This window comes from Anomaloglossus baeobatrachus, chromosome 5 (genome assembly GCF_048569485.1).
Source record: "Anomaloglossus baeobatrachus isolate aAnoBae1 chromosome 5, aAnoBae1.hap1, whole genome shotgun sequence".
In the NCBI taxonomy this organism is placed as follows: domain Eukaryota; kingdom Metazoa; phylum Chordata; class Amphibia; order Anura; family Aromobatidae; genus Anomaloglossus; species Anomaloglossus baeobatrachus.
This window is the reverse complement of record NC_134357.1, coordinates 89,805,072-89,818,395: the sequence shown is the minus strand read 5'-3', so window position 1 is coordinate 89,818,395 and position 13,324 is coordinate 89,805,072. Positions and strand designations below refer to the sequence as shown.

Below are 13,324 nucleotides of genomic sequence, written 5' to 3'. Positions count from 1 at the left end.
TATACCCTGGTTAACAACTTTAATCAGCCCCAAAAAGCCCTCCATGTCCGGCGTAATCCAGGATGCTCCAGCGTCGCTTCCAGCGCTGCTGCATGGAGGTGCCCGGAGCTGCAGAATACACCGCCGCTCCTGTCATCTCCACACAGCAACTGAAGACAGCTGCGTGATCAGCTGAGCTGTCACTGCGGTTACCCGCTGTCACTGGATCCAGCGGTGGATGCAGCGGTGGCCGCGGGTAACCTCAGTGACAGCTCAGCTGATCGCGCTACTCACCTCAGTTGCTGCGTGGAGGTGACCGGAGCGGCGGTGAGTAGCGCGATCAGCTGAGCTGTCACTGAGGTTACCCGCGGCCACCGCTGCATCCACCGCTGGATCCAGTGACAGCGGGTAACCTCAGTGACAGATCAGCTGATCGTGCGGCTGTCTTCAGTTGCTGTGTGGAGGTGACCGGAGCGGCTGTGTCTGCTGCAGCTCCGGTCACCTCCATGCAGCAGCGCTGGATGCGACGCTGGAGCATCCTGGCTTCCGCCGGACATGGAGGGCTTTTTGGGGCTGATTAAAGTGGTTAACCAGGGTATATGTTTGTGTTTTTTATTCCTAATAAATGATTTTTTCAGGTGTGTGTGTTTATTTACTGTAATTTACAGATTAATCATGGAAGATATCTCGGGGAGACGCCTGACATGATTAATCTAAGATTTAGTGGCAGCTATGGGCTGCCATTAACTCCTTATTACCCCGATTTGCCAACGCACCAGGGCAAATCGGGAAGAGCCGGGTACAGTCCCAGAACTGTCGCATCTAATGCATGCGGCAATTCTGGGCGGCTGTTGGCTGATATTGTTAGGCTGGGGGGCTCCCCATAACGTGGAGCTCCCCATCCTGAGAATACCAGCCTTCAGCTGTATGGCTTTATCTGGCTGGTTTTAAAATTAGGGGGGACCGCACGCCGTTTTTTTAAATTATTTAATTATTTATTTCACTACACAGTATAGACACGCCCACTGGCTGCTGTGATTGGGTGCAGTGTGACACCTGTCACTCAGCGTGGGGGCGTGTCTCACTGTAACCAATCATAGGCGCCTGTGGGCGGGGTAAGCAGGGAATACGAGATTGTTTAATGGGCGGCCAGCTTTTTCAAAACAGTAAAAGCCGCCGGAGCAGTGTGAATGCCGTGCGCCGGAGATCGGGGATCGGTGAGAGAGGGCTGCTCAATTCAGTTACTCAGGAGTTTAGCGGTCACCGGTGAGCCCTTCACAGGTGACCGCTAATCAGGACGCGACACAGACAGAGCCGCAGCATGACCATGAAGTCGGGTGAGGTTCACCCGAGTTCATTCTGATCGTGCGGCTCTTTCTGTGTCTGCTGTCAACTACCATTCACCGCTACTACATGGCTGTCTGTGGCTGCTGTCAGCGGCCATGTAGCAGAGCTGAATGGCAGATGACATAGTAAAAACGCATCCCTACACATTACACACGCTTGTCAAGTCAATAAATAAAAAAAAAAAAAAAGGTGCCCAATGCATATGTCACAGAACACATGATCTAAAGGATCGCACACAAAATTGATCAATTTAACATAGACTACTAACGCACGTGTGACAGCAAATGAACGACCTACGTGCAATCTCATTCAATCGCATATGCGACCTGGGCGTGTCACATCGCATACGAGATCGCAGACCTAATTGTAAGGTGTAAAGCTAGCTTTAGGAATCCTTCAGACATCAGTATCTCTTGTAAGTAGTCTAAATGTATTTTCCATGAATGGAACTTGTACCTATTATAGTCTATGGGGCTATTCACATATCCAAGTATTTTTGTGACCAAGTGCCCCCCACAAAATCATGCAGACTTGTTTGTTTTTAATCCGTGTATGAATTTGTGAGACATTTGAGAAAACTTTATTATTTTTTTTAACATCTGAGAAAAAGTGATGAAACTGATAAAAATAAAACACTCATGAAACTCAAACCGTTTTCTGCTGCGAGAAAAATCACTGAAGTCTTATTGATCCCTTCCACCAGTGCAGAGGCAGTGTGACTACATACTAAGGAGCAAACTGCTGTTATGTATTGATGTGCAGGCTTCATGCGAGTGCGTATCAGCTCTTATGCCTAGTGTGTAGACAGAAGTCATACCCCATCCCTCAGGCACTGCATTAGTTATAAGATAATGTATCCGTTTTCTACAAATTTTCTATAAAAGAGGACCAAACACCAAGATTTTCATATATAAACTTAAACCAGAGCTTTGCTGGCGCTATCATGCTGATTCTAAACTTTTAGTTGTGAGATCGGATGTATACTTTCTGAAACATAGGCAAGTAAAGTTTGTGAAATTCACTGTTATTTGACTGATGGCAGCTACAGAATATCTAAGAGGTGGGTCGGGCTTTGCTAGTTATTCCCACCCCTGTCTGCCTGTCCTTCTTCCCTCATTCCCTTGTAATAACAGAGATAGGGGAGGAAGGACATGCAGGTTGAAAGGGGCGGGAATAACTAGCAAAACCAGACTTACCTATTAGATATTCTGTAGCTGCTATCAGTCAAATAACAGTGAATTTCACAAACTTTGCTTGCCTATGTTTCGGAAAGTATACATCCAACCTCACAACTAAAGGTATGTATAGAATCAGCATGATAGCACCATTATAGCAATGGCTTTAGTTTATATATGAAAATCCTGGTGGTTGGTCCTCTTTAAAGAGGTTATACACTTTTACATTCATGACTTATCCTTAGGATAAGTCAACAAAGTCTGATCGGCCGGGATGTGATACCACAATCGGCTGCTTACGGTGCCAGCAGCAGCAGGCAACCGGAAATGCTCAGTTCTGAAGCTGCTCCGTCATCGGATAGTGGCCATGGTCGGGTACTGCACAACCACCTCTCATTCAAATCAATAGGAGGCAGATGTGCAGTAAATAGCTGGGGTTGCTATCAGAAGATGGAGCAGCTACGAAAATGAGCATTTTCACCGCCAACACTGAGAACAAGTGATTGGCAGTGCTGAGGGCTGTCATACGCTACGATACTTACCTGAGGACCTTGACATCACACACTGATGAAGGTCTTACATGACCGAAACGTATGTGTATGTGCTGGTCCTACTAGTTTTCTATAATAAAATCACTGTGTACCACCTAACTTGAGGGTCAAGTTTCTACATTCACTTGAGATGGTTTTCCAACCTACTTGTGCACCATCTCCAGAAGTGCTGTGTATTTATACTATTGACTATCCTGAGGCTATGCCATCAATGTAAAAGTAGTGGAGAACCTCTTTAAATACCAAAAGTGAAAATCGATAATGAGAATTTATTGAACTGCTGTTATTAGGAGTGAAGTCATTGATCGTCAAAAGGCCGTTCTTGCCATAAGTTTACCTGCAAAAATGTAGGTCATAATCAACTTGGTGGGAATTTTGACTTGCAGAATGGATCTTTTGCAGACTCAGGATAATTATTCCAATACCCACATAGACCGAGCCTGTGTTTCTGAAAATTTCAGACCACGTTCAGACAAGAGAAGAACATTCCATACTGTTCACATGACTGGAATTCTTTGAAGAGCGGCTACTGATAAGCAGCTTGCCCCCACTGCCAGCCGGGAATGAACAACTCATTCAATGTTTTTATTCAGCCGACAACCTCTCCTCTGTGTAACTGAACCCACCGGGGCGTTTAGGTCTCACGTTCACTATGACACTGGCAGACATATAATTACATAAGAGCAGTGGGATAATACAAAGCAATCTAAACCATGACTTACCGTTCCAAACAAGCACATGTAGAAATGTCATAGTATATGTAATTGCACAGAATTTTCCATTAACTGCAAATACCTTCTCTTGAACAAAATCAAATGAAAATAATACTGTCTCTCCAAACTACGTGTTAAATGCGACATTAACATAAAAAACAGACAAAAATATAGCAATCATGAAAAAAAGCAACTTAAAAGAAATTGTTTGCAGTGAGTTTCACATGCCTAAAAGCACAATAAAGTCATCAGCAATAGACAAACCACTCTCCCTTCACCAACATGACTTCACTTCAACTTGTAACAACAAAAAGGATTAAAAAAAAATGTGGATGGAAAAATAATAATAGAAAATGTACAAAAAAAAACCCCTCCGACCATTTATAGCCTTAGTTTTTGGTTTAATAATGCAGCATCCTACCCAATAAATTTTGTCCCTTGAGGCCCAAGCTGCAGGATTCGGCTAATCAAGCTCTCTCCCTCGTTTAGAGGGGGGGAATTGGTAGGAAGATGCAGTTTACTGAATAACATCCATGCAGCAAGAAGAGAAATAAGAAGGGGAAATTAGGATTGGGCGGCCACTCCAACAATAGTTGCCGATTCAATGCCACGTCTGGTGCCCACGTTGGAAACTAAAATAAAGTTCTACATGCAATCTAAGGGGAGGGCATTCATGGACCTATTGGTCAAAAGCATAACGTATATGCTTTGACAGCCTGTGTACAACCACTGGACGTTCTTAGCATTTGCATTACATACAAAACAATCACATAAAATACGTGATACAATTGCTGTAATGCAATGCTTCAGAACAGTAGGAGCAATCTGGGTTTCAAGGTCTAATCCATACCATGAGGTTTGCTGCCTTTCAGCAAGCTGGATGATACAGCAATGTCACAGGTATGATTGCTTGCAAAATAGAATATGAATATGACACTTATTGTTTTATTGACTTTCATGCCAACTAATGAAGACGTATCTGAAATGGCAAGGAGTTCCTATATCGTCTTGTTTGAGCAGCCATAACCTTTATTTCACATAAGTAAATAAAAGACACAGGCCGTATAAAATAGCGGACTTCAGTCTGTAGGACACATTGAGAGGTCGTTTGTGCTTATTACAGTATTTATGCATGGATTTCTTTAAATCATAAGTTGCATAAAGAGCCACTTTAAATGTGAGCTATCATCAGCGACATAATTATCTTGGTCTATCATGCAAAAATACATTTTGGAAATATTGTAGTTTTGACATTGGCCAATCGATGCCAGCACAACGGTCCAGTTAGGAAAAAAGTCTCATTTTACAGCCTGCAGTAAATGTGAATGTCACATCTAGTAGTGAAAGAGATAAATGGATTGTCCAATTAGAGGATATTGATTACCTATCTATAGGTTATTCGATCGGTGGGGGTTTGACACCTGGCATCCTCACCGATTCTCTCTTACAAGCTCTGGTGCCCACCAGATGTAAACAGATGGAACAATGCCACAAAGCTTTAAGAACTTCCCACTTATGCCTATAACAGTCCAAATGATTGTTAACCAGAACCAACCATCAGGATTTTGCTATTTAAACTAAAGCCAGTGCTATCCTGGCGCTATCATGGTGATTCTATACATATCTTTACCTGTGAGATCAGATGTATAGTGTTTGAAATACAGGCATGTAAAGTTTGTGAAATACACTGTTACTTGATTGATAGGTGCTACAGAATACCTAATAGGTGGGTTGGGTTTTGCTAGTTATTCCTGCTCCTGTCTGCTGCTTGTCCTTCCTCCTTCGGTCGGTCCTCCCTCCCTCATTCCCCTGTCATAACAGAGACCCTGGGGGGGAGGACAGGCAGGCAGACAGGGGAGGGGAGAACTAGCAAACCCCAAGCCACCTGTTAGATATTCTGCAGCACCTATAAATCAAGTAACCGTGCAAGTCACAAACTTTACTTGCCTGTATTTTAGAAAGTAATCATCCAATCTCAGAACTAAAGGTACAGTGCCTTGCGAAAGTATTCGGCCCCCTTGATTTTTTCAACCTTTTCCCACATTTCAGGCTTTAAACATAAACATTTTAATGTTATAGTGAAGAATCAACACCAAGTGGGACACAATTGTGAAGTTGAATGAAATTTATTTCCCATTTTAAACTTTTTTAAAAAAGAAATAACTGAAAATTGGGGCTTGCAATATTATTCGTCCCCGTTAAGTTAATACTTTGTAGCGCCACCTTTTGCTGCAATTACAGCTGCAGTCGCTTGCGGTATGTGTCTATCAGTTTTGCACATCGAGAGACTGGAATTCTTGCCCATTCTTCCTTTGCAAACAGCTGGAGCTGAGTGAGGTTGGATGGAGAGCGTTTGTGAACAGCAGTTTTCAGCTCTTTCCACAGATTCTCGATTGGATTCAGGTCTGGACTTTGACTTGGCCATTCTAACACCTGGATATGTTTATTTGTGAACCATTCCATTGTAGATTTTGCTTTATGTTTGGGATCATTGTCTTCTTGGAAGACAAATCTCCGTCCCAGTCTCAAGTCTTTTGCAGACTCCAACAGGTTTTCTTCAAGAAATGGTCCTGTATTTGGCTCCATCCATCTACCCATCAATTTTAACCATCTTCCTTGTCCCAGCCGAAGAAAAGCAGGCCCAAACCATGATGCTGACACCACCATGTTTGACAGTGGGAATGGTGTGTTCAAGGTGATGAGCTGTGGTGCTTTTATGCCAAATATATCGTTTGGCATTGTGCCCAAATAGTTCGATTTTGGTTTAATATGACCAGAGCACCTTCCTCCACATGTTTGGTGTGTTTCCCAGGTGGCTTGTGGCAAACTTTAAACGACACTTTTTATGGATATCTTTGAGAAATGGCTTTCTCCTTGCCACTCTTCCATAAAGGCCAGATTTGTGCAGTGTACGACTGATTGTTGTTGTGAGGCAAACCCGGGGATATGAAGATGAATTATGACTTCCAGTCATAATCGCTCTCATCACTCCATGGCAGTGCCCCCTCTCTTCTTGTTCTCAGATGTCCAGCATCTGTGAAGGTGTCACATCCCATGGCCATCTCCTGTGATATGGAGATTAGGTGATGTGGGAACAATGGACACAGGATGACTCCCTGCCGTGACCCTGTAGTAGGGGCTGCTATCTAGTTAGCAAGCTTGGAAGTATCCAGACAGGACGACTCCAGTAAAAAATGGTTCATATCTCGCAAGCCATATTTCCGATAAATATGGCAACCATAAAAATGGTGTCTCCGCATGCGGACGATGCTGGCACACCCTTTTTATGGGAGCAGGACCTGGGGAAATACCCCAGGCGTGATATCAGCCAATGGGGAACTAGTAGACAAGTCATGAGTCCTCTCGTTCTGTAGCTAAATTCATAGCTGTCACAATGAGAGCGTCGGCGTCCGCCTACGACGCTCCCAGGCCAAGTTATGGCCATATTCCATGTTGTGGGTATTGTCCATAACTCCAGCCAGGGGTGGAGCAGTGCTCCCTCTGAGGTCACTAAGGTAGGAGGGGACCTGGATTTGCCCAGGTTGATAACCCTACTTCGGCCATTTTCCAGTGTTCTTCTGCTCGGGGGCCTGGTTGGGAAAGACCTGTGAGGGAGTTCCTGGAAACCTGGTCTACAGCGCCCCCCTGTGGCCAGACGCACAAGGTAACTGCTGGAACTGTGTATGCCTGTTTGTAACCCATGCTTTGATTGTAACTGTACTCTGACATATGTATATTCTGTAGATTCCCTATTGTATATATTGTAGTTTCTAGTGTGCTTTAGGCTGATTAAATTATATAATTAATCTTGGGCTGTTCTGTTATCTCGATCTTGAATCCCACGTCTGTGTGTTCGGCTAATAGTTACCGTGAAGCGGTTGGTGGCAGCGAGTTGTGCCAAGGATTATTGTGGGGAGGCCAGTGAGATTCGGGGAGGTTTTATATATTCCGCCCGCGGAGGTCGGGGGAATATATACCCTACTCTCACCGGGGACCCTTCAATAATCGGCATAAGTAGTATAGCGGCCTCCTTGCTTATCGTCGGGCAATTCCATAATTGGCCTGACTATAAGAGGGGCGCTAGAGAGCGCGTCACGTGCTCTGTCTGTCGGTCGGGAGGTATAAAGGAGGGGTGACCCCCACTTGTTACCCCCCGATTGTGACGTACTGGTAGCCAGCGCGGGGGATTTCTGAGTGACCCCCCCGGTGGTTCGTGACATATTGGTGGCAGCGGTGGGATCGAGATAATAGTGTGTGTGAGTGTGAGACCCATACTCCCAGACACTAAAGACTGCCTGCAGCAGCTGTGGCTGCTGGGGTCTTCAGACTAGCTCAACACTAGAGTGTCAGAGTGCAGATACTGTAAGGTGTGTGGAGGCATCAGGTGTCAGTTCTGTGTCAGTGACCAAAAGTCTGCAAGAATGGCTGATGGCACCAGGAGCAGAGCTAGGCAACTGGCCAATGCTAAAGCAGGAGCCGAAGAGAGGGAGGACGGTGCTGTGGACAGTAATGAGGAGGTTGCCCACGAGTCCTCCAGGAGCTCGACGCCAGAAAACCGTTCTGCAGAGGACAGCGCACAACCTGGCAATTATGGACAAGATGAGGAGGAGCTCGCCCAAGGGTCCTCAACGAGCCAGATGCCAGTCCTCCACTCTGAAATGGACAGTGAATCACCTGGCTCTGCAGCGTGCCGCAGATCACCACTTGCCAATCCCTCCGGCCTGAGAGGTGCAGAGGCCCTCCTTCAAGCTGCCTTGGCCAGGCTTATGGCTGGAGACCGGGATACCTACGAGATACTCATGGCCGAGCGTGGGCGACAGGCAGCGCGTGACGCTGAGGCTGCGGAGCGGCAAGCAGCGCGTGACGCTGAGGCTGCGGAACGGCAAGCAGCGCGTGAGGCTGCGGAGCGGCAGGCCGCGCGTGAAGAGCGAGAGCGACAGGCAGACCGTGACTACCAGCTGCAGCTAGCTCAGCTCCGGCCCTCATCAGCCACACGTGACCTTCAAGACACCAAACTTCCAAAGGTCCGTGTTGAGGACTTCCCAGTGCTGGAGAAGGATGGAGACTTGGACTCTTTCCTGACTGCTTTTGAACGGACTTGCTTGCAGCACCATCTGGACAAGGATCAGTGGGCCAAATACCTGACCCCCCGTCTAAGGGGTAAGGCCCTGGATATCCTTGGGGACTTGCCTGCTGAGGCAGATCAGGGCTACGACACCATCAAGCGGGCCCTGATCCAACAGTACAACCTCACTCCGGAGTCCTACCGCAAGAAGTTCCGGACCCTGCAAAAGGGACCAAAGGACTCCTGGGCTGACCACCGGCGGGCACTTGCCCGAGCTGCCGACCACTGGACCCAAGGCCTGCAGCTTTCCACCGGACCGGAGATCCTGGACTTGTTCATCACGGAGCAACTCTTGTGGAACTGCCCTGAGGATCTCCGCCAGTTCATCCGAGACCAGAAGCCAAAGGGGTCCACGGCTACAGCTGCCCTGGCCGATGACTACACCAACAATCGGGCTCCTGAGGCCAGGAGAGCAGCCACCAGCAGCACCTGGAGAGGGGGTAAGATGAACTCTGCGACTGCCCCACCTGCCCCTAGACTGCAGGGGGTGTCCCCCTCAACTCCCCTCTCCAGGCCCGTGGCAGAACCAAGACGGTGCCACCAGTGCAACTTACCTGGACACTTCAAGGCCATGTGCCCTCAGCGTCCCAAGGCCCCGGCTCCGTCCCCGTCCCAAGGGCCGCCCAAGGTGTATTGTGTGGGTGGGGGTGGTGGTAGGTCCCTGGACAGCTTCCAACCTGTCACCGTCGGCCGGTCTGTGACCATGGGACTGCGAGACAGCGCCTCGGAGGTGACTCTGGTGCGGCCTGAGATGGTGTCCCCCCAAGACTTGATCCCTGGAAAAACCCTCGCTGTCTCCGGGATTGGAGGCATTGACCCGGCGCTGCCTGTTGCTGACATTTATGTGGACTGGGGCGCAGGGCGAGGGGTGAGGGAGGTGGGGGTAACTGATCGGATCCCCGCAAACGTGCTACTTGGGACAGATTTGGGGCAGATAACCTCCCAGTTTGGGCCCCCCCCAAGGGCTGAACCTTCAGCCCGTACTGACATGACTCCTAACAATGTTAATGTGTTATCTATGAATGATGTAAGGGAGGAGGGAGTGAACTCTGATATTTCTGCTTGCATAGACACCATAGACACACACTCAGCTGCAGCTGTGACAGGGGAGGGGGTCAGAGAAAGGTGTGACAATGCCTCTACAAGTAACCAGCCAGTGAGCTGGGATCTGTTGCCCTCTGCAGGGATAAGCAGAGAGCAGGGTGCTGCAGGGGGAGGACCAGTGTGTGGGGTGGGGGCTACCACAGCAAATGTGGGGTCCCCAGAGATTTCACAGCGGGGTTCTGTTGCTGCAGGAGGGGAACAGGCAGGTGAGATTGGGGCCGGTCCAGGAGCGGAAGTGCTCCCAGGTAAGATCTCGGTGCATGGTTCCCCCACAACCGGGGTGTCAGGAAGCCAGGTAGGTCTGCCTGAACCGGCGACTTGGTCAGGAACGGAGGAGGAGCAGGCGCGACCCACGGTCGCAGCGGCTGTGGCCGCTGTCACCCGCAGTGGGAGTGCTGGAAGCCAAGGGGCCTCCCGGAGGTCCGATAGCTCTTCCCCTTCTGACCAAGTGGCAGCCGAGTCAGGTGGAGGCCAGGACACAGGTCCCGGGGTACTGACCGAAGATGTGACAGTTTCGTCGATTCTGGCCACATCTAGTCAGGGGTTTCAGGCAGCGTTAGAAGCTGACGACAGCCTGAAAGCTCTTAAGGAGCAGGCGGCACAGCCTCCCTCGGACTCGGACCCGGAGCGAGTGGTCTGGGACCAAGGACGGCTGTACCGGGCCACGGTCCAGCAGGGTTCACCGGAGGCGTGGCCCAGGGACCGACAGTTGGTGGTACCCTATCCGTTCCGGACGGAGTTGTTGCGGATCGCACATGAGATTCCGATGGCCGGACACCTAGGGATCGCTAAGACCAAGGCCAGGTTAAACCAGCATTTCTACTGGCCAAAAATGGGGGCCGATGTGGCTGCCTACTGCCGTTCGTGTGAAACCTGTCAGAGAGTGGGGAAGGCGGGGCCACACCCCAAAGCCCCACTAGTATCTCTGCCAATCATCGATGAGCCTTTCAGGAGGGTGGCTGTGGATCTGGTCGGCCCGCTGGCCATCCCCAGCAGCTCCGGGAAACGCTTCATACTGACGGTAGTGGACTATGCCACCCGGTACCCAGAAGCAGTGGCCTTGTCGTCCATTCGGGCTGACAAGGTGGCCACCGCATTGCTGGAGATTTTCTCCCGAGTGGGTTTTCCCCAGGAAATGCTCACTGACCGGGGGACCCAATTCATGTCCCAGCTGATGGAGGCCCTCTGTAAGCAAGTCCAGGTGCGACATCTGGTGGCCAGCCCGTACCATCCACAGACTAATGGCCTGTGCGAGCGGTTTAATGGCACCTTAAAGCAGATGCTTAAGATGTTGGTCGACTCCCATGGGCGTGACTGGGAGCGGTATCTCCCACATCTGTTATTTGCTTACCGGGAGGTTCCACAGGCCTCAACAGGATTCTCACCGTTTGAGCTCCTGTACGGGCGACGTGTGCGGGGCCCCCTGGCTCTGGTGAAAGAGGCTTGGGAAGGGGATTTGGCCACCCCTGGAGTGTCGGTTATCGAGTATGTCATGCGCTTCCGGGACAAAATGCAGGCCTTGACGCAACTGGTACACGACAATATGGCTCAAGCCCAGGCCGATCAGAAGCGTTGGTACGACCAGAACGCTTGTGAGAGGACCTACCAAGTGGGTCAAAAGGTGTGGGTACTGGTCCCCGTACCACAGGACAAGCTTCAGGCAGCCTGGGAAGGCCCATACCTCGTGTACCAGCAGCTCAACCCTGTGACGTACCTGGTCACCCTGGACCCTGCCCGTGGAAGGCGGAAGCCCTTCCATGTGAACATGATGAAGGCACATCATGAGCGGGAGGCATGTGCGCTCCCCGTGTGCAACCTGCCCGAGGAGGGAGAAGCGGAGACCCTCTTGGATATGCTAGCCCAGGTTAGGGCAGGCGGATCCATTGAGGATGTGGAGGTTGGCCACCAGCTCTTGGAGGACCAACGGTCCCAGCTGTGGGCCACCCTACACCCCTTCCGGGGGTTGTTTACCAACCAGCCCGGAAGGACTAACTTGGCTGTCCATCACGTGGACACTGGGGATCATCCCCCGATCCGGCGTTCAGCATATCGGGTTTCCCTGGAGGTGCAGCAACACATGCGCCAGGAGATTGACGAGATGCTGAAGCTGGGGGTGATCCAGGCATCCAACAGCGCTTGGGCCTCGCCTGTAGTCCTCGTCCCTAAGAAGGACCGAACCACTCGGTTCTGCGTGGACTACAGGGGGCTCAATGCTGTCACGGTCGCCGATGCGTACCCAATGCCACGCATCGATGACCTGCTCGATCAGTTGGCCGGGGCTCAGTACCTGACCATCATGGATCTGAGCCGGGGATATTGGCAGATCCCCCTGACTCGCAAGGCCAGGGAACGCTCTGCCTTTATTACCCCATTTGGACTGTACGAGTCCACGGTGATGCCATTCGGGATGAGGAATGCCCCTGCCACTTTCCAGCGGATGGTCAACACCCTGCTCAAGGGACTTGAAGGGTACGCGGCCGCGTACCTGGATGACATTGCCGTCTTCAGTCCCACCTGGGAAGATCACCTAGAGCATCTAGCACAGGTGCTCAGGCGGATCCACCAGGCAGGTTTGACCATCAAGCCGGGAAAGTGTCAGCTGGCCATGAGCGAGGTCCAGTACCTCGGTCACCGGGTAGGCGGGAGAACACTGAAGCCCGAGCCTGAGAAGGTGGAAGCCATCGCATCCTGGCCCACCCCCAGGACCAAGAAGCAGGTGATGTCCTTCTTGGGGACCGCTGGGTACTATAGGAGGTTTGTTCCATGCTATAGTAGCCTGGCAAAGCCCTTGACGGACCTCACCAAGAAGAAGCTGCCCTCTGCAGTCGATTGGACAATGGACTGCGAGACAGCCTTCCGGGCCCTAAAGGACGCCCTGTCCAGCCCGCCCGTGCTACAGGCAGCCGACTTCACGCGGCCGTTTGTAGTACAGACCGACGCCAGTGACTTCGGCCTCGGTGCGGTGCTCAGCCAGGTGGACTCTGCGAGCCAAGAGCACCCAGTCTTGTACCTGAGCAGGAAGCTGTTACCACGGGAAGTGGCCTATTCCACGATGGAAAAGGAGTGCCTGGCCATAGTGTGGGCCCTGCAGCGTCTGCAACCCTATCTATACGGGCGCCACTTCATCGTGGAGATGGACCACAATCCCCTCAGCTGGTTGCACACCGTCTCTGGGACGAATGGGCGATTGTTGCGATGGAGCCTTGCGCTCCAGCAATACAACTTCACCATTCGCCACAAAAGGGGCCGGGACCACGGTAATGCAGACGGGCTGTCCCGACAAGGAGAGGTCGCGGACGGGCGCACGGGGGAACACCGGAGTGTGCTGCC

The 13,324-nt window shown here is 50.5% G+C and overlaps 1 protein-coding gene across 30 annotated transcripts in view; it reads right to left on the bottom strand.

The window, feature by feature from the left end:
- ANK3 (ankyrin 3) overlaps positions 1-13,324 on the bottom strand; it is a 1,059,766-nt gene that overhangs the window by 86,758 nt on the left and 959,684 nt on the right. For 19 of the 30 annotated variants that reach the window (XM_075348673.1, XM_075348677.1, XM_075348666.1 and 16 more), the window contains one exon: positions 4,187-4,285. The exons of the other annotated variants lie outside the window; for them this stretch is intronic. In XM_075348673.1, coding sequence (XP_075204788.1) covers positions 4,187-4,285 — 99 coding nt within the window. The remainder of the gene's footprint in view (positions 1-4,186; positions 4,286-13,324) is intronic. 30 annotated transcript variants of the gene reach the window in all.